General features: G+C 44.0%; 1 protein-coding gene across 4 annotated transcripts in view; it reads left to right on the top strand.

Moving 5' to 3' along the window:
- NR1H4 (nuclear receptor subfamily 1 group H member 4) overlaps positions 1-22,186 on the top strand; it is a 69,750-nt gene that overhangs the window by 35,676 nt on the left and 11,888 nt on the right. For all 4 annotated transcript variants that reach the window (XM_039519983.1, XM_039519982.1, XM_039519984.1 and 1 more), the window contains 4 exons: positions 504-637; positions 2,023-2,121; positions 3,730-3,829; positions 10,361-10,507. In XM_039519983.1, the coding sequence (XP_039375917.1) occupies positions 504-637; positions 2,023-2,121; positions 3,730-3,829; positions 10,361-10,507 (480 nt within the window). The remainder of the gene's footprint in view (positions 1-503; positions 638-2,022; positions 2,122-3,729; positions 3,830-10,360; positions 10,508-22,186) is intronic.

Genomic DNA, 22,186 nt, shown 5'->3' with positions numbered 1-22,186 from the left:
CCCTGGGTTTGATTCAACCTGTTAGTTCAGCGAGATACAAATTGTGGCAGTTGACCAGATAATGAACTGGATCAGCACATCTCCCAGACACTTCAGCCATATCCTCTCCCTGGCCAGCATGATTCACTTTTGGTTTGTACCAGCAACATTAGATCTGTCAGCAGAGTGGCACTGCAGATGCCTGTGCCCCTTCTAAGTGGATGTTCTGCAAGGGAGGCCGCACCCTAGGTTGCACTAGTAGAAGTTGGCTCGGCCCAAAGATGCTTATCAGAACATCCATAGCCTGTCATCTATGTATCTGAGTGGCCTAAGTACTTGTATCTAAGGAGAATGCTGTCTTCAGAGAATGTCATGCATGGGTAAGTAGTTTATTGGTGTTAAAGAGCAACATGTGGGCACGCTGATGTACTTACTTGGCTCCACACTGGTACGTGTGAATTAACCCACACTAAAATGTCTTTTGGTGTGCGAATCCTATGAACGTATTATTTGCAATGCTGCAGGTTTGTTAACAGAAATACAATGCAAGTCAAAACGTCTAAGAAAAAATGTGAAACAGCCACCTGATCAGACAGCCAGCGAAGATAACGAGGGAGCGGACCTGAAGCAAGTGACATCTACAACTAAAATATATAGGGTAATAAAATTTATGTAAATAGTTTGTACAATAATTAGGATGGTTTGAGCTTCATGAAACTAACACAATATACTATGGTTACCCTGAAGTAATTTAGAGAATCGCCTTATGTAACCAGACACATTTCCCTCAGTATTTGTAGTATTTACTTATAATTAATGAGATAATATTATCTGAGGATCTAAGGCATTAGTCTACATCAATAACGTGTAAAACCATAACTTCTCGTATAGATTCTAGGGGCGGGTCTTGACTCTAATACATTAATTACACGTGTGTGCATATGCACATGCACACTTTAGCATACACATTCCACACAGAGATTAGATATGTCGTAGAAATATCCATGGGATAAACTGCAGAGACATGTGATAAACTGCAGAATACACATTAAGTAAGATTTATCACATGGCTGTGCAAATTATCCCTGGATATTTTTACAATACATATTTACAGATCTAATCTCTGCATGGGATGAGTGTATTGAATAATTAAGGTTTTACAAATTATCGTGCACCTTTGACCACCTCACCTGCACTCTTCATGAATCCATCTCCCTCAGGACTACTATTAATATGCCAAATCTCTGAGCACCTGCAAACAGTTGCCATAAAAAAATCAGTCTGATAGAAGGAAACGTTGCTCTTTCTCCCTAAATGTGGAATTGCAATCTCCCAACACTACCCCCTAAAAAATGTACAGCTGACCAAAGGCCATGATGGCAATATTCAGCCCTCACCTGCATCAGTGACAGATTTAAATGCGGATACCTCGCTGCCTTCAGGACTAGAAATAGGAGCAAAGGAAAAGCAAGATTTCTGACATTCCAAATGGACCTAGCGTTTGCTTCTAGACCTGGAATGTGTGGAGATATTAGACCTTAAAATCATGATATTCTTAGGTACAGAAAAACAATATTATGTCACTTTAGAGGCTTTTAGAGCTTCTTTTGAGCCTTACCCAGTTGGGGACACAAAATAATTATGATACCTGAGATATAAAAATAGTCCAAATGTTTTTTTGAAACTCACTAAAACATCTATTAAATAGTTTTTCTGTAACATAAGTGTCATGTATAGACTATATGAGGGTGTGGTATTGAGGTTTTGAGATGTCCACATAACTCACTAATGGCTAATGTCCACATAACTCACTAATTACCAAACCTGATAACACTTCCACCCCAAACTCATGCTGGTAAAACATTTATACCACTCTATCATGGATCCTTTGTTTATATCTGCAGTCTCTAAGGGGCTAGACAGACTTCTCATCTTGTTGACATCCAAATGTAAGACGTAGAACTATACAATCTTACTGAAGTAAGAGAGATGCTAGATCACTTCCAGTTACTGAACTTTATGGGTTTTTTTCTGCCAGTATAGGAGAAAGTAGAACTTACCCCAGAACAGCAGAACCTTCTTCATTACATCATGGATTCGTATAGTAAACAACGAATTCCTCAAGAGGTATCAAAAAAACTTGTAAGTACACAAATTAATTAATCTTTTGTAAGTTGTCATTTGGGTTGTATGAAGAGACTACAGGGCTATATTATTATTAACATTAGTTAATGTAGTATACTGAGGACTGTGTTTGAATTGCAAGCTGTCACTTTAAGAGCGGGAAGGTTTTCTGATCTGGGAGCAGCTTAAAGCAAGGTGGGGTGAGTTGTGTCAGTCTGTTTTAGGGAGCAGCCTGTTTCCTCTCTCTTTTTGTTTGTAAACATTTTGAATTCTAAGAAATAAAGCAACCTTCCAGCAAGGGTATTTATGGGGTTTTTTATCTAATGTTTCTGGGTGTATGCTGTGAACATAAGTTAACATTTATATGGAAGTAGCACCTAGAGCCCTCAATCAGGTTGACACTGTACAGACATATAGTAAATTACAGTCCTTGCCCCCAAAGAGCTTACAGTCTAAAAGAAGAGTTTACAATCTAATAGTATACATCACAAAAAAATTCTGACTTTTCAACAAAAATATCAAATCTCTCCCCTTTCTTTCTCTCGGTTTCTTTCACCACCTCTCTTTTTCAGTGGCAAAATGAAAAATAAAAAAAGCAGAAAAAGGGGAGAAAAGATAAAGGGGGAAAGGGGAGGGGAAAATGGGAGAAAACATTTTGGTTTCTAAGTTTGAAAACTAAAAAATTTCAGTTTTGTTTTTTTTTGTTTAAAAAAAAAAGGAAAATGTAAATAAACAAAACAACAACAGCAAAAGAGTTTTGGACCAAAAAAACGTTGACCAGCTCTCCTCGGGGGCTCAATCCTCTTGACTTTCCACTACACGGGGGGAGATATGTGGCATGTGTGGAGAGCTGGCTATGCCAGTTCTATGTCACTTGGGTATTACAACCACTTCAGCTGTCTATTTAAATCAGCTATACTGTCCCTTTGCACTGCTTGAGCAATCTTTTGTAATGGTATGTTTCTTTTCCCATTGTTGTGGTGAATTAATGTAGTAGTCGGCCTGAAACTATGCTACCTTTTGCTGCAATTCCATCAGATCTTACAAGCACATAGGGTTCGGCCAAGTAAATACTTAGATGGATGACCCTCCAAGGAATATAACTGGGTGCTGCAGGCAGTAATGTTAGTTGAGTAGTTGGCACCCTTCCCCTTGAATCCATATGAACTAATGTTCCAGTGTGGTACTGCTGGAGGTGCTGTTACACACATGATATGTAAAAAAGCAAAGTTCTGACCACTTGGGGCAAATAAAGGTTTCATGCTCTTATCATAACTGTAGGACTGTTAACCCTGTGATCTGGCCAAATTCCAATCTGGAGATGATATTCTGCCTTTCTAAATTCCCAGTGCAGTTTCAACTGAATACAGTGTCTTTCCTCACTCCTTAATCTAAACTAGTGTGTAATGTTGCTTTGTAGTGGCAAGCAGCTGCCACAATCCACCTGAAATCCTAAAACCCCAAACTTCTGTTTACTTTTATTATCTATTATATTACAGAGATGTTGTGAGGATTCATTAGTAAATATTTGTGTAGTGCTTTGAGATATTCTTACAAAAAGAATGACAGAAGTCCAAAGTGTCAGCTATTATTAACCATTGGTTTTTTTTAATTTTTAATACTTAGTTACAAGAGGAATTCAGTGCTGAAGAAAATTTTCTCATCTTAACAGAAATGGCTACCAGTCATGTTCAGGTTCTTGTGGAATTCACCAAAAAGTTACCAGGTATGTCACAATGGACCAAATCTTGCTCCCACAGAAATTAATGGAAAACCTCCAATTGATTTGAGTTGCAGCTTGATTGCTATGTATATCTAGGTATGTATAGCTGAGAGGATGCATAAAAGTATGTTCCATTGTCCCTGCCAATACACATATACCTCAGATGCAATCTAAAAAAATGAAGCTTTATATTTCAAGAGACTGCTTTGAAAGATGCAGACTTAACCAGTTTCAGAAGGAATATCCTGTATGTATATTCAAGGACAAAATGTTCTGGGTGTTTTAGAGTCTTTGAAGGTATGTTATTTTAAAATAATGTTGCAATGCAAAATATTGCTCCTTAGAATTGACTCTAACACTTTAGAAACTCTATTTGATTCCCTATGCCCCCTTTTCTGTGAAAGCCTTTGAGTCAGTGTCATCCACTAAAGTGTGTGTGCTTAGAACATTGGCTTTAAGTGTGTGGAAGGGATGTTTATTCAGGGTTTGTATTTAGACTCTTTGAATAATGAATCACAGAATCACATTGAAAGTGAGATTTCAGTTTTTCAATTCACAAGTGGAAAAGGCATTATAAAAATCTAGCACCATGCTACCTCAAGAGGGCAAATGAGTCACAGCTCTATTAGGTTCATTCAGAAGCACATCCTGTCCCATCCTATGTGGCTTCAGGTACAGCACAACAGGCAGAGTTTTTCTGTTTGGGAGGAGGAGTGCAGAGTATATGCAGGGCATCCATCTCTATTCATGTACCGTGGAACCCATCTCTGTGTGAGGCTCCCCACACCTTTCTGTGCAGTGTGGCTTGCAGTAAAGAAGTGTGGAGGTAGGACAGTTAGATCCACTGGTCATTAATCCCTACATAGAGGTTTCTTGAGTCCTAAGTCCAGTGCCCCATCCACTTTTTCTTTGAGTCCCCCCCCCCACCACATGCTATAAAAACTCCAGGGCCCACTGGTGGTGGTGGGGGCGGGGGGGGGAAGAGGAAATGAGACGGCTCCAGGCTAGGTGGGGAGGCTCAATCATAGGCATAGTTTGACTTCTATATTTGGGGGGACAGGGTTTGGGCTAGCTCCACATGGCAGGGCCCTGGCAGGGAGAGCCACCTCCACCCCCTGACTCACCTCAGCAGGCCAGGTTGAGGGGGAAGGCAACCAAAAATTATAATTCAAAGTGGGGGCTCAGCTCAAAAATGTTGAAAACCACTCAGGGTGCAGGCAGGGGTTGGCTAGGGGCCGTGTGCAGGGGGTGGGGTAGCTTAGGGTGCAGGGAAGGAGTATCTAGGGGCTGTGTGCCAGGAGCGGTCGTTGCACCCCAAGGGCTTTGCCAGCAAGCAGTCAAAGGAGGCTGGGAGTTGAGGAACAGCTGCAGCACTGGGCATCAGCAGCATGAGGAGGAGACGGGGAAGCACCACAGCTGCCCGCTCCATGGTACCAGCCAGAGCAGCAGCTGCCCCGCACTGCCCAGTTCCGGCTTCCTGCCTCCAACCTGGCCAGTGGGTGAGGCCTAGGAGCAATCGGGGGAGGAGGAGGTGAGGGTGTGTGTGTGGAACTTTCTATGGGCCTGCCCTGCTCTGGCTAAGGCACTGCAGTTTATAGGGGAGCAACTGTGGCCAAGGACTTGGGGTTTCTGTCCTGTGGGGCACTGGGGCTCATGGACCCACTGAAATCAGCTCACAACCCCCCCGGGGACTGCAGGCCCCTGGTTGAGAACTACTGCACTAGACAATATTGCCTCTACCTTCATACATGCACAAATATATTTTTATATACAAATGTGTTAAAATTTCATTTTGCCGAGCACTGCCCTTTTCCTCCCTCTGTTATGGGATTATTTTAAAGCCTCTACAGTATTCCAATTCCAATTGTATTTTCTTTTGCAAACTAATGGGCACAGGTTCACAGGAAATAAATGAAAAAAATAAAGTGAATGAGTTTTGAATGGGTTCAGTTCAGCGCTGAAAGATGATAATGCTACCAATTCTTTATTAACACTAAAGCAGGAATTTAATTTGTTATATGCTAATCAAGTTGAAGGCAATCTTACCTGATCCAAAACAAGATTACATACACATACATGTGTGAGTGAGAGAGAGAGGGGCTGGGAGAGGGAGACTTGGAAGGATGCTGGCCTGGCAGTTGGAAAAAGGAAATGGGGAAAAACCTCACAAGATTTCTGTAATACAGATGGTCTGTTGGTCTCAAATCAAGAACAAAGTAAGGCCCAAATCTTCAAAAGTCTCCACTAATTTTGCCTGCCTCATTTTGGGCACCCGACTTCAGCCTGATTTTTACAGCTGAGTACCTGCAGCTCCCATTGATTTCAACTGGAGGAGGTGGATGGATCCTTAGCACCTAAGAAAATCAGGCAAAAGACTTCCCCTGAATTCCTGAGCTCCTGAAATTAGTGGATTCTCTTGAAAATATTGGGCTTGGAGTCTTGTTAGATTAAAATAACTTTGAGATGGAATTGCAGAAAAAAATCACTCTCTTTTCTGAGTTATGTTAATCAATGTATACTGTGGGGGGAAAAGGGAGAGGGGCTTCTAGGATCAAATAAAACTGCTATTTGAAAATTTAAAGTAGTGGAGATTTAGTGCAATTTACCTGTTGTGACTTTAAATCTGTGACTTTAACTATTTTCTTTCATTCTCTGTATTATCTTTCCTTGTTTGTGTGCTGCTTCATGGACTTGGTACAGGCTCATTGTACTGGGTTTGTAGTGGCTGTCAGCATGAACTGGGCTTTACATAACCTTCAGTCCCACTCTCGTACGTAGAGGCCCCATTCTGCACTCACTGAAGTTTATGGGAGTTTGGCAATTTACTTCAATAGGGGAAGAGCCCAGGCCCACAGAAATGATAAACCCCTATCCAAAATATAGGGGGAAGTCTTTATCCAAAATAACAAAAGCTTAAAAATCGTGAAAAGGAGGCATGGTTTTTGATTACCAGCCCCTTCTTTGCACATATCCCTATACAGCAGAACCTCAAAGATACGAACACCAGAGTTATGGACTTACCGGTCAACCAGAAACCCTGTGAAACAAGAAGTCATCAATCAGGCAGCAGTGGAGACAAAAAAAAAAAAAAGCCACCACCAAAAACCAGCAAATACTGTATTGCCTTGGGGCATTAGCCCTGGGGCTCATGGCTTCAGCTATGGGAGGGTTAGGGCTGCAGCCACAGGGTGTTGGGGGGAGGGGTCTGGAGTCTGGGCAGGGGAAGAGCTGGGGGCTTCTGACCCTCAGGAACATTGGGGCTCAGAGCTTTAGACTTGGGGGAGACTGGGGTTTGGGGCTTCCGCCCGGTGACTCTGCTCCTGGCTTCTGCCGCGTGCGGGGTGCTGGGGCGCGGGGCTTCAGCCCCATGGATCCATTCCCAGCTTCAGCCCTGCAGGGGTAGCCAGGGTTTGGGGCTTTAGCTATGAGGGGAGCACTGGTTTCAGTCCCAGCACTGCCCCCATAGCTAATGCCCCAAGCCCTGGTGTCCCCCACCCCCAGCTGAAGCTGGGAGTAGAGCTGTGGGGCTGAAACCCTGATCTCCAGTGCCCCTTGCAGGGCAGAAGCCAGGAGTGAAGCACCAAGCCCCAGCACTCCCCCCAGGTCTAAAGCCCTGAGCTGTGGTGCTCCCAGGGGGCAGAAGTCTTGAGACCCCCTCTCACCTGCAGCCCAAACTCCCCCATGGCTGAAGTCCGTAACATCTTGTTCAGAGTTATGGATCATTTCAGAATTACAAACAACCTATTTTCCCAAGGTGTCTGTAATCAAGAGCAGACTCACCCGGCGGCGCCTCCTGCTGGTCGTCCATGGGAATTAGCTCTCCAGCCTCCGGTGCGCACTCTGCAGGCCAGGCGTCCCACCTATCATTGGCCCCTGTGTCCCTCCCAGGACCCCAGTGCCCTTTTAACTTGGTGCTGCTCCCTGGCAGTACCCCCACAGTGTGGGTCTCCCCCTCCCAGGGGAACCCCCACCCACTATCCCCACTTTGCCTCAGTCTTGGCTACTGCCCAGTCTCCATCTAGCCCCTGTTCACTGGGGCAGACTGCAGTATAAGCCACTCATCACAGGCAAAGGGGTTTGGACCTGCTGCCTCTGGCTACCCGTGGGCTGCCCCTGCAACCCAGTACCTAATAGGCCTTACCAGGCCTGCAGCCTGGGGCTTTCCTACGCCAGAGCTCCCCAACTCCCTTGGGCTTCCCCTAGCCCTGCTCCACTCCAGATACCTGGTTAAACTCCCTGCAGCCAGGCCCTTTTTTTTTTTTTTTTTTTTTTCCTCTCTCTCTCTCTCTCTCTCTCAGCAAGAGACTGTCTGCTTGAGCTCCTGGCTCAAGCCTTTATAGGGCCAGCTGAGGCTGCCTCCCAATCAGCCTAGTAGCTTTTCCCCTGCCACAGCCCTCCCCCAGGACTGTCTTTAAACGCCTTAGGGCAGGAGCGGGTGACCACCCCGCTACAGTGTCTATAACTCTGAGATTCTACTGTATTGTTATATGTAAAATCCTCTTAGGGTATGTCTACACTGCAACTAGACACCCATGGCTGGCCCATGCCAGCTGACCCAGGCTTGTGGGACTTGGGATTGTGTGACTGTTTAATTGCAGTATAGACATTTGGGCATGGCTGGCGTCCTTGAGCCTGAGCTCCAGCTGTGGGTTTTTAACTGCAGTGTAGACATATCCTTACGGAGGAAAAGAGCCTACGAAATCCTAGATCGGCAAATTTGTTAATCTGTCACTGGTCATGGATGCAGGAGTGTTGCCGGCCCAGAGGGCCCGAGGGGGCAACAGCGAGGTTCGTTGCCCGGTGTACGTTGCACTAATTAACACACCAGGGTGGAGAAGCAAACCAAGTTTATTTGAGCTCAAATAAGGTGCAAGGGAGAAATAGCAATCTTAAATCCTGCACACCCATACGCAGGTGGGGTCCCAGTATTTATACCCCCTTTGTTTTGTTTTTTTTGTACTTTTTTACTGTGTGGCCTACTTTTTTATGCATATAACCTTGATTACAGCATTTGCTTTTCGTCTATTTTATTTAGTATTGGCTGCATCTAGTGCTAACCGGCCTTGCAGCTGCTAGCAATCAGCACATAGCACAGAAGGTTACAAAAGTTTAGTAAGGCTAACAGAAGCGCTTAACATGAAGGTACTTTGGTTCACATAGGCCTAGAGCAAGAAGACTTTATTAACACTTGTGGTCTTTCATTCTTCCGAGTTACCTAGATTTATGCCTAGTAACACTAACAGGAGGATTTGAGCCATATGATGTGAAAATTGGTTCTCATGTCACATTAGCATGGTTGCTGTCCTGTTGTGCTTTTTAAAACACGTTCTCCAATAATGAATGATTCCTCTTTCTCTGAAACTATTATACCTATTTCCATCGCACTCCTGCGGTTCATCAGGTCTCAGTTATAAAAGTCTAAGGCTATGTCTACACTACTGCCTATGTCAGGAAAATGTATGTCGCTCAGGGGGTGAATATTCCACCCCCCTGAGCCACATAGTTACAGAGACATAAGTGTTAGAGTGCACAGCTCTGTGCTGGCGGGTGAGCTTCTCCCACCGACATAGTTTATGCTGCTCACAGGGGTGGTTTCTTTATGCTGACAGGAATGCTCTCTCCTGTCGGCATAGAGTGTCTTCATCACACACACTGCAGTGGTGCAGCTGTAGCAATGTACATGTAGACATGGCCTAAGAGTTTGATGTCATCATTTCAGGCTGGCTTAAAGCAAACTGATATGAAATCCATCCTTTACACCTTGATTAAATCTATATATTCCTGCAGCAAAATGAATCTTTATTACTGTAATAAGTGAATGTGTAATCATTTTTCTAGTAATCTACTTGATGAATAGATTAATTTATTCAATAGAACTTCAGTTTGCAAGAATAAAGACATCCAGAACTACTCAAGATATCTGGTTTATTTAAACATAGTTACTGATATACAATCTTTGTAATATCCATTACTTAACCTTTTCTTATAACCCAAAATTCATTATCAAGACAACCTTAGAGCTTTTGCCCCTTAAGTTAGTGGAAACCAGAAATTAGTTGTGCTGTATTCATTTGAGGAGCAGAATATGGGCAGAGTTATATACAGAACACTAATGAGAACGTGGCAGAAAATACTGAAGAGGTTTGTAGGATTAGAGAAATGCCCACAGATGGCTATGCCATGCCTTTGTATTCCACATGTAGCATTACATTTAAAGGTCACAATTCAGCAAAGCAATTAAGCATCTGCTTATATCTAATTGAAATAAATGGAAGTTAAGCATGTATTTAAGTGCTTTGCTGAATCCAGGCTTAAATGTACACAATACTTAGCAGCCCTGATAAGGGCACAATTATCTCTTATAGAGATGCATGGCATGCCTGCTAACCAAATTCAGCTGTGGGCTCTTGCCCACTAAGAACGCTATTGCTTGGCTTGGCAAATATGCAAATACTAAATAAAATAAATGACACCTTTTGGTTAAGAACTATAGGACCTAAAGTACTGATGTTCTTATTTCTGATATCCTTCCAGGCTTTCAAACCCTTGATCATGAAGATCAGATTGCTTTGCTGAAGGGTTCAGCAGTAGAAGCCATGTTCCTTCGTTCGGCTGAGATCTTTAATAGGAAACTTCCTACAGGACACACTGACCTCTTAGAAGAAAGAATTCGCAAAAGCGGTAGGTGCTTAATTTAGTGGGAAAAAGACTTGCTTTCATGGGTCAGCATTTGCCCTTGAAATGTTAGTACAGAATGCTTGTAATTGGTAATGAAATAGTTTATATGAATGCTGTTCTTCTCAGTCAACCTTGAGTGCAAAGGTCATGAGGTAAATGTTTAATCATAAGTTCATTGTAAACATTATGAATTAAGCTATATCAAAGAAACTAATGTATCTCTTCAAGGGTGAGTATAAAAGAACTGTGACAATAAAATGCCATTCTATCGTGTTATTCAAATAAAGTGTTAGTTTATATGCTTGTAAATGTCATTAATGTAACAAAAGAATTATAGGTTATTATTGTATATGATTCAGAGGGAAAGAATCCTGCTTCTCTGGGTCAATTGGTAAGAAGGATCATGAAGAATAAAGAGCACCGAACAATGATGGTTGTAATGTATTTTCAGTACACATTCCGCTTCATAAGGGCTCTCAAATGTTTGGTCTGCATGATGGAGTTTTACAGTGTCTGAACACAGTTCTCAACAATTGAGAACAATTGAGAACCAGACGAGTTAATCAAGTCCCTACAAGTTCCACCTTTCTGAACTAATTTCTTCTAGTCAAGATAGTGAGTATTAGAAAGATACTTTGTGTCCTTATCTAATAATCCTATGTTTGCAATTCTGTGTGTTTGTTATTGATTATCCTTAAATCTGCTTGTACTGGTCTGTACTGAGAAAGAGAGAGGAGTCTCTCCAGAACTTAGCAAGGTTATACCCTATGAGTGCCCAGCTTGGATTCATAGAGATTCTGTATTTTCTTTTTGTTCTCTTAATAAATTCTTTTCTTTTCTATTAAGGACTTGTTGGTCTTTCCTTGGGTGGATTCTCAGGGAAAGAGAAGGGGGAGGTATCCCTCTGTAGTTAGATCCCGTGTCTCTCCTAGGAAAAGGGAGGGGGGAGGAAGCAGGGGGAATGGTTTGTTTCTCCTGGGTGTAAGAACTCCATGGATTTGGGGCTCTTGGAATCCCCTAGGATTTTGGGGAAGGACTGTGTCTCAATCCACATTTAATGATTGAGTGGTGGCAGCCGAAGGGGAGACCTACCCTGGGATTTTGGGGTGGGGGGAAGACATGCTGGTCCTCACTTTGAAACCGGCCAGTTTCAAGTGAGGGTTCAGACCAGGAACAAACAGCTGAATAGGGACTGAAATCAGGTTAGGAGTTGTTGTAGACTTGGAAAAGTTCTGTATTGTCAGCTCACTGTACTTACATTTCAGTGTATAGCATATAGAACTGTATAAACAAGTCATTGTCTGTATGAAATTTTAGTTTGTACTGACTTTGCTAAAGCTTTTTATGTAGCCTGTTGTAAAACTAGGCAAATACTAGAGAAGTTAATGTACTGCGTGGAAGACCTCTGTATACCCCCAGGGGTATGATGATTGAGAACCACTGAGCTGGTGAACAGGAGTAGCTAACAGGAGCATTTTGTGAGGGAGTTTAGAGAGGGAGCCTGAGAGCCAGATACACATTATTAACAGGTAGCAGCCGTGTTTGTGTGTTAAAAAAAAAAAAAAAGAGAGTACTTAGAGAAGAGCAGAACAATTTCATTATTTTTGATGAGAGTGAGCTGTCTGTGTGTTCCATTCTATGCATCCGAAGAAGTGAGCTTTAGCTCACGAAAGCTCATGCTGAAATAAATTTGTTAGTCTCTAAGGTGCCACAAGTACTCCTGTTTTTTTACATTATTAACAGTCTCTAAATTTAGGCCAATAAACACCCCCACCCAAAATAACAACAACAAAAGCTACACGAGTAGAGAGAATGCAGGCAGAAGTCCAGCAGCAGAGTGGAGGCTATCCAGTTTATTGCACTGAATGCAGAATGTATGATTACCTGCCTTGTGGGCAGGTGGCATATATGTGCATTCAGTGCAAGGAACTTGTGGCCCTCAGAGACTGTGTACAGGCTTTGGAGACCATAGTGGCTGAACTGGAGGAGCTAAGGGAGACAGAGAGGTACACAGATGAGACTTTCCGGGACAGTAGAACGGTCCCACCCTCAGTCCGACAGCCTCTGTGCTGTTGAGAAGGATGAAAGTCTTAAGAAGAACATCAAAGTGGAGTGGAGGGAAATGATCCCATAGTTGAGATCCTCCTTCCAGACGATTTCATGGAATACTCTTGCACTGAGGATACCCCTCTGAGGGAGGGGACCCAAGTTATTAGAAAGAGACAGGTAATAGTAATGGGGGATTCAATCATTAGAAATATAGATAGCTGTGTTTGCGATGACCAGGAGAACCACATGGTGAATGGCCTGCCAGGTGCAAAGGTTGCAGATCTTTTGAGACATCTAGACAGGCTTATGTGCAGTGCTGGGGAGGAGCCGGTGGTCATGGTACATGTACCAGTGACATAGGGAAAGATAGGTGAGAGGTCCTGGAGGCCAAATTTAGGCTGCTAGGTAAGAGATTGAAGTTCAGGACCTCCAGGGCGGTGTTCTCTGAAATGCTTCCAGTTCCATGAGCAGAGCCAGTTAGACAGGCAGAACTGCAGGGCCTCAATGCGTGGATGAGACAATGGTGTAGGGAGGAGGGGTTTAGATGTATTAGGAACTGGGGAACCTTTTGGGAAAGGACGAGCTTATACAGGAAGGTTGGGCGCCACTTACCCAAAATGGAACCAGATTGCTATTGTGTAAAATTTAAAATTTTGTAGAGTGTTTTTTAAATTAAGAGCTGGGGAAAGCTGACAGATGTGGAAGAGAACACGGTGCAAATGGAAGCATCTCTTAGGGGAGGATCTATTAACAGAGATTCTCTGTATGTTAGTAAAGAGGAGAGAATAGAAGTTAATAAACTACAGATAGGAGCTGAAGAGAAACAGATGAAAAAGAGTCCCATTCAATTCCATCATATAATGGTAGACAACTAAAAAGTGACAAATTTTATAAGTGCTTGTATACAAATGCTAGAAGTCTAAATACTAAAATTGGGGGAACTTGAATGCCTGGTCATAAATGAGCCTATTGATATAATAGGCATCACAGAAACTTGGTGGAACGATGATAATCAATAGGAGATGGTAATTCCAGGGTACAAAATACATAGGAATCACAGAGTAGGTCGTGCTGGTGGGGATGTGGCACTATAAAGGAAACATAGAGTCAAATATAGTAAAAATCTTGAATGAATGAAACTGTACCATAGAATCTCTATGGATAGACATTCCATGCTTGAATAATAAGAATATAGCAGTAGGAATATACTACTGACCACCTGACCAGGATGGTGACAGTGATTGTGAAATGCTCCAGGAGATTAGAGAGGCTATAAACATAGAAAACTCAGTAATAATGGGGGATTTCAACTATCCTCATATTGCCTGGGTACATGTCACCTCGGGATGGGAGAGAGAAATAAAATTTCTAGACACCATAAGTGACTGCTTCTTGGAACAGCTCGTCCTGGAATGCACAAGGGGAGAAGCAATTCCTGATTCAGTCCTAAGTGGAGCACAGGATTTGATCCAAGAGGTGAATATACATGAAATTCTCAGTAACAGTGACCAGAACATAATTAAATTTAACATTCTTGTGGGCGTGGAGGGAGGGAAATACCAAAGAAGCCCACTGCAGTAGCATTTATCTTTAGAAAGGGGAACAACAAAAATATTAGGAAGCTAATGGAAATTATTAAGTACAGTCACAAATCTGAATTGCCTGCCAGCTGCATAGAAACTTCTTAAAAACACCACAATACAGGCTCAAATTAAATGTATACCCCAAATTAAAAAAAACATAATAAGAGAACCAAAAAGGGACGCTATGGCTAAACAACAAAGTAAAAGAAGTGGTTAGAGGTAAAAAGGCATCATTTGAAAATTGGAAGTCAAATCCTACTGTGTTTTCCACACAATTTAGGGCTCTCTCCTCCCCCTCTGGGAGCAATGGCCTTCTGTGGGTTAATGGGACCTTTTACCAGTGGAAAAAACCTTTATCACACAATGAATATTCTTAAACATGTCCATATATTTATTAGCAATCAACATTTATATCCTCCCCTAATCTTATTTTCCAAAAAATGAGGTCTCCCTTCAGGTATTAAGTAATTATGTCAGGCCAGGCCTTTGCTACTTACTTCCCCCTAATTCTTTTTATGTCAGTATTTGTCTTTGCATTATATTTTCATCTTTTGGTGCTTTCCCACACTTCCAAAACCACAGGGTGGTAATCATTCAAACTACCATTAAAAACAGGCTTACAATACAAACCAGAGGGTGCAAGCTTACCTCCTTTTATTGCCATTAAAACTTCTAAAATATCCCAAATAGTAAATTTCTTGAGGACCCATAACCTCCATAGTGCAGGGCAAAATAACCTTCCATTCCCCTCCTGGTTTCACTATATATAGTCTTGCCTCCCCAAGATCTCCTGCCCAGTGATTGGGTTAAAAGTATGTGTTGGCAGGACTGGACTTTCACTCGAACCAAAATAAAGCCAAAACAGTAATCATTTGCAGCTAATTCTGATACTCTTACTCATATTGAATAGGTCCTTGCTCCAGGAGTAGTCCCAGTGATTTTGAAATTAATCAGATTACTCATGGACTGAGGTACTACTCTGCACGAGTAGGGGGTATCAGTATCAGGCCCTTGGATATTTGCAATGTATATAGCTTCAGATAAGGTAAAGGGGAAAAAAGCATCATCAGTACAATTCTCTCATCAAAAATGTTGTAAACATTGGGCTTGAACATACAATTCAACATGCAAATATGCAAAGAATATCTAAAGTGGGCTGTAGCCCATGAAAGCTTATGCCAGTTAGTTAGAAAGCTGCAAATCTGCAATGTTTGGCTGTAAATTTTCTCCACTTTAGAGAGGGACAGTTATTATGAAATGGAAAATGATAGACAAAAGTATCTCACAGATGCACTCTGTTTAGCTCAACAAATATTTCTTTCATATGCCATCTGCCACTGACTTATTACATGATGCTTCTAGAATCTTAAAATATAGTAAGAATGTAATGGAATATGTAGCCCAGACCCCAACAAAATTAACATAATAATATGTAAAGGGATAGAAAAATTACAGACTCTTTTTGGTGTTTTGAAGACTAAGGTATAGACCGGGGTGGGCAAACTACGGCCCGTGGGCCGGGCTGGATCCAGCCCCTCAGGACTTTGGATCCAGCCTGTGGGATTGCCCCTGTGGCGCCATGGGCCCTGCGCCACTGTCAGAAGCGGCCGGCAACACTTCCCTGCAGCCCCCGGCTAGGGGGCCAGAGGGCTCCATGCGTTGCCCTTGCCTCCAGGCACCGCCCCCCATAGCTCCCATTGGCTGGGAACGGGGAACCACGGCCAATGGGAGCTTCAGGGGAGGTACCTGGAGGAGCGGCAAGGGCAGCACATGTGAAGCCCTCCACCCCGCCAGGGGCCACAGTGCTTCCTGGAGCAGCATGGGGCCGGGGACAGGGCAGGCATGCAGGGAGCCTGCCCTGGCTCTGGTGCGCACCGCTGCCACCCCAGAGCCACTTTAGGTAAGTGGTGCCAGGCCGGAGCCTGATCCCCTCCTGCCCCCTGCCCCCCAACTCCCTGCCCTAAGCCCCCTGCCTGCACCTTGCACCCCTCCTGCACCCCTGCCCTGAGCCCCCTCATACACCCCGCACCCCAACTCCCTACCCTGGTCCCCCTCATACACCCCACACCTCTCCTGCACCCCAACCCTCTGCCCTGAGCCCCCTCCTGCAGTCTGCACCCCTGCCTGAGCCCCCTCCTGCACTCTGCACCCTTCCTGCACCCCAACCCCCTTTCCTGAACCCCCTCATATACCCCGCACCCCTCCTCTGCCCCAGTCCCTTGCCCTGAGCCTTCTTGCACACCGCACCCTCTCCCACATCCTGCACTCCTTCCTGCACCCCAACCCCCTGCCCTGCATACAATTTCCCCATCCAGATGTGGCCCTCGGCCCAAAAAGTTTGCGCACCCTAATAGACACATGAACTGTTGTAGCATGCCTGACAGTTTGTTAGTCTACTGGGAACCACAAACTTTAGCGGAAAAATGTTTGTCTGAAAACTCACCACAACACAGCATTTTATAGTGTTCACATTTTATATTATTTGGGTAGTTTGTTTAAAATGAATCAATAATTAAAGATAAATAATTCCATATTGGTAAATAGTCTAGCACACACAAGAAATGAAATCTCACTTTAGTAACTAGTCACAGGGTCAAACTTCACAGCTGGATTATTATCTGGGGCCTAAATTTTCAAAAGTGACTAGTGATTTGCGGTGACTCAGTTTTAGGGAGTCCAACTTGTTACACCCTAAAAGGGCCTAATTTTCATAAAGCACTGAGCACCTATCTTCTGAAAATCAAATTTCTTTAAGTTGTCTTAAATTGGGCACCCCAAAATTAAAGCAATTTTCACTTATCTTTGAAAATTTTAGTTAAGGTGTATATGTAAGCATAAGTATTACTAATGCAATTCATTTATATATACAAGTTATTGGGCTCAATACAGGGGTATCTGGGTGAAATTTAATGGCCTGTGATACACAGGAGGTCAGATTAGATGATCTACTGGTCCCTTCTGGCCTTAACCTCCATGAATATGTTCTACTAAAAGTTGCAGCTACCCACTGCCATTATTGTTACAAAAATGCTAAACAAATAATTCAGGCAAAGAAATTAAAACTAACCTAGGTAAGAAGGCAAAATCCAAGAGCAGTAAAAAATATAATGCAGAGGGGAGAACAATGCAAAACAAGCAGCAAACAAACATGTAAGACAAAGCTGAATGAAAAGAAAAAACACACAAACAGAAAAGAGAACCACTGAGGAAACACAAATATAGCTGAGCAAAATTCAAAGCAGGTAAGCATATTATATAAAAGGGTAAGGATGAGAGTAGAGGGAAGCAATAAAGTATCAGGAATACTTGGAGCTTCTAGAAAGGCACCAAAGACTGACCTTCTAAAAAAGAAGTAGTATATTGTTGAATTTAGTCCTTAGTCAGAACTTCAATCCATATAAGATAATCTTTAGATGTAGGCGAGTGTCTAAGTGTCAGCTAGGTCCTATTGTCAGGCTTTGATATATGTACCCATGAAAATGGGGGAAAAAACTGTCTAAAAGTCGCAAGCTGTCCAATGTTTTGTCATCTGTCATGATGTTCTCTTAGAAATGGCTCTCATCTATTAATATTTATGCTTTTCCCCCTCTACAGTTGAATTGAATTTAAAATTTTTCTGATAAAGAAACCATAGAGATCTGGTGGTGATGACCTTTCAGCATTAGCAGCTTTCATTTGATTCTTAGGCTGATGCAGTATGTTTTTATTTATTAGTGTGACTAATATACTGGGCTAAGTAGCAACACGTCTCACCAACTGCCTTGTTCATGCCCTCAGGGTCTTTTACATAATACAATATAAAAGTTCTTTCTTTAAATGTTGCTGAAACTGAATTCCTCTCCTACATGGTACCAATGAAACCTATTTAACATTAATGAAAGCTTGTGCCTTTTTTTTATGTTAATTGATGCTTCAGAATGCATACCACATTGCAATTAACTGGTTATTTCTGTGAAAGGCTGACATCTCAGTAATATGCCTAGTTTACTTCTGTAATTTTAAAGGTGATTTGCAGATTCCACTTATTGATAGTGCAATATTATTAAAACATTTATGAAGTGCAAAATATTTTCTCAATGAGCATTTATACACTGTAACTATGATGACATCTGCTTTTTTGGCAGTCATTAAGGCTCAGATTCTGATACTTTTACTCTAGCACATTATTCCACAAATAAGCCTTTCGATATCAGCATTAAGGAATAAAATGCTACTTCGCATCAGTAGGTGTGGTAGAATCTGGCTCTAATTTTTCAGTGAGTAGAAGAATACTTGTCAGTGTGAAATACAGTATTGCCTATTGCCCTTTATCACCTGAAACCCATCAACAATGAAATATAGGCGGGAAGGGGAAGTAACCACTTTATTCTAAAATATTGGTAAGAGGCTATCTTCTGTCCTTGCATGTGAACACATGGTTCCCACTGATTTCAATGAGAGTCTCTCATGTGCACTCAAAGGCAAAATTTGGCTCAGGAATAATGGACAAATAATCACTCACAGTATTTCCAGCTTTATAAATAATAATTAATAATAAAATAATAATAAAAAATTATTATTATTTATTAATTACTTGTATTACTGTAGCATCTAGGAGTCCTAGCCTGGGACCAGGACTCCATTGTGCCAGGTGCTGTACAGACACAGAACAAGAAGACAGTCCCTGTCCCCAAGCACAGGCTCCAACTTTTTTCGTCACTGGTGGGAGCTCGCGCCCCCACCCCTGGCCCTGGCCCCGCCCTGACTCCACCCCTGCCCCAAAGTCCCCACCCCAACTCCGCCCCTCCCTGCCCCTATTGGATCCCTCCCCAAATCCCCGCCCCCTCACCCAAGCACACCGCGTTCCCCCTCCTCCCAGGCTTGCCGGGCGAATCAGCTGTTTTGCGGCGCCAAGTGCTGGGGGTGGGGGAGAAGCAGGATGCAGTGGCGGGCTCAGCCGGAGCGGGGAGCTGCTAGTGGATGCAGAGCACCCACCAATTTTTCCCCATGGGTGCTCCAGCCCCGGAGCACCCACGGAGTCGGCACCTATGCCCCCAAGAGCTTACAATCTTAGTATCAGACAAGAGACAACAGATACGGGAGTGCAAGGAAACAATGCAGCATTATTGATCAGCATGACAGGCAGTAGTCTCAACATACAAGCAGCCCACGTGTTGTCAAGATTTTTGTAGGCATCATAATAAAGGAGAGTTTTAAGGAGGGATTTGAAGAGCACTAATGACTTAGCTTTGCAGATGTTTATGGGGAGCTGCTCCCACGTGTGAGGGACAGTGTGAGAGAAGTTACATTTTCAAACAAACACCTTTGTACTAAGTCAGGCTTGCACAACATACGGCCCGCGGGGGGATTCTAAATCCCCCGCACACGGCAGCCGCGGGCAGCCCAGAGTCCTTTGAATCCCGGCCGCGGCTCCAGCGGATGGGCTGGGGCTGGGATTTAAAGGGCTCGGGCTCCCCTCAGCGGCAGGAACTCTGGGCCCCTTAAATCCCTGCCCTAGCCCCGGAAAGCTCCAGGTTCCCCCAGCCACCGAAGCCCCAGGCCCTTTAATTTGCCCCTGAGGGCTCTCAGCTACCTCTTCAGCTGGGAGCCCCTGGTTGATTTAAAATCAGGTATCACCTCCCTACCCACAACCTTCCTTTTTGGCCCACAGCTGTTTTGGTGGGGCGGCGCTGGGGAAGGAGGGTTTGTTTCTGCAGGGCTGGGCGGTGCTGGAGCAGGGTGTTTTCGTGGGGCCGGGAAGTGCTGCGGCGGGGGTGTTTCTGCAGGGCCGGGGGGTTTCGGCCCTCAGCTGTTTTCTTTGGAGTAATGTGGCCCTCGCCGCTTTACGAGTTGTGCAGGCCTGTACTAAGTGGTCAATGGAGGCTGGTATCTTGGGCCAACTGGAGATGAGAGTTGACTCCTTGCTAGTGAATGTGAGAGGATAGGAAGGGATAGGGCCTTGAAAGTGAACTCAGGTAGCTTATGTTTGATGAGATAGAGAAGGAGGAGCCAGTGGAGGGATCACCAGAAGGAGTGACATGATCAAAGTGATGGGCTAGGAAAATGATCTTTGAAGCAGTATTCTAAATAGATATCAGTGGGGCAAGATTGTCTTTGTCAAGGTCAGAGTAAAGGGTGTTGCAGTAATTGAGACATGAGAGGAGAGCCAGGATGAGAGCATTAGCTGTGTGGATGGCTAAGAAAAGCTGTATCTGAGAGATGTTTTTCAGCAAGACTTAGATATGACTGGGATGTGAGAACCTAGAAATAGTTCTAAGAAGAAGATAATGCCCAGGTTATAGGCCCGAGTGACGGACAGGATGGTGGTGTTGTCCACAGTGACACAATTTTTAAAACACGTTCAAAATGGAATTCCTGAAAAAAGAAGAAGACAAAAACAAGCAAATAAACACAACCTCTTTAAAACAGGATGATTTAACATCTTCCATAACGTTTCACTGCATTGTAATATACACAGCCATGGGTATATACAGCATGGGAAAATTCTGTTCATGAATATTTCAAAGCCATCTGCCACATGAAGTAGCCAATTCCATATTCCTGCAGTATAGCTAGATAAATAGGTGTAAGTGTTTAATTCGTATCTATAGAGGCAGGGGAATACAGCATTCTAATTGCAATACACAGGGAATTTTCTACTAAATTTGCACACTGAGATAGACCACATATATATAAATTTCTATCTATATAAACACGTTTCCCAAGCTGACTACTACTGTATGTTTATATAAATAGACCAGAGTCACCAAAACTATCTAAAGAAGGTATAAATTATACCTCCTTGCCAGCTAGGCCTTCTTCCCTACCTGCAGGTAATTCCCCCAAAGGAGTCTGTATGGTGTTCCCACCACCACCTTCCCTCGGGGGTTTCTGCTGGGGTAGTACTGAAAGTGAGATGGGTTGTGAAACAAGTCACAGACCTGGCACATAAAATTTCTAGGAAGCGAGCTGGGTTGGGGAGGGGTGTATATTTTAATTGCTGCCTGGGGAAGCCCCTCTGATTGGGTGCTTTCCCCACTTTCTCACCTCCTGGGGAAGAGTAGCCAATCAGGGCTGCTGCAGGAAGGAGGCAGAGCTCTATTCCCCTCCCCTCAGTAACCTGACACCATTCTCAGAGGCGGGTAGGACAGGAGCATCATTTTCTATTTCACAGGGGGAAGAGTTGCTTGCCCCCAGCCATGGTTTTCCCCTTCCCAGACCTGTCCTAGCTCCTTTCCAGTTGCCTCTCCAGGGCTGGGGGAGCTGCTGTGGGGCAGCCTGGGCTGGGGCTCCTAACCTGCATGTTGTCAGTGCTGCTCCTTCTGCTCACTGGCTGGACAGGAAGCAGCAGTGACAGCCTGAGCTGGAGCTGACCATGCAGAGTGGGCCTGGCTCCAATCCTTGCCTCAGGCTGGCCATCAATGAGATACCCTCCCCGGGCTTGCCACCCCCTACTCCCCGGGATAGGATGGCTATGCCATGCCACCACCCTGCCCACATCCAGGATGGGACTGTGCTCCTCTCCCATGAGCAGCTGTGGCCTCAGCAGGGAGGTGGAAGGGGGGATGCTGAAGTGATGCCCAGCAGCCCATGCCAGCTCTGCTACCACCTCACTCCTGTGAGCAATAGGCTGCTTCCTCTGCCACCCAATTCCCTCCCTGCAACACCCAGCCTGGGAAGTGGGAAAGAGAACTCTACTGCAGCCCCCTCAGGTCTGGGGGGTGAAATCCCCCACAAGCTGCAGTAGGAACAGAGGAGGGGCTGGGGGGAGAGAATTTAAACTGCAGCAAGGGAGGTTTAGATTGGACATTAGGAAAAAGTTCCTAACTGTCAGGGTGGTTAAACACTGGAATAAATTGCCTAGGGAGGTTGTGGAATCTCCATCTCTGGAGATATTTAAGAGTAGGTTAGATAAATGTCTATTAGGGATGGTCTAGACAGTATTTGGTCCTGCCATGAGAGCAGGGGACTGGACTCGATGACCTCTCGAGGTCCCTTCCAGTCCTAGAATCTATGAATTGATGGGTGGCAGACTGGGGGACAGGATTGATTTGGGGGTGGGAGCCAGAAC

This window comes from Mauremys reevesii, linkage group 1, assembly GCF_016161935.1.
Source record: "Mauremys reevesii isolate NIE-2019 linkage group 1, ASM1616193v1, whole genome shotgun sequence".
NCBI classification, from domain to species: Eukaryota; Metazoa; Chordata; order Testudines; family Geoemydidae; genus Mauremys; species Mauremys reevesii.
Note: the sequence above shows the minus strand (reverse complement) of the source record. Positions and strands in the feature narration are given on the sequence as shown.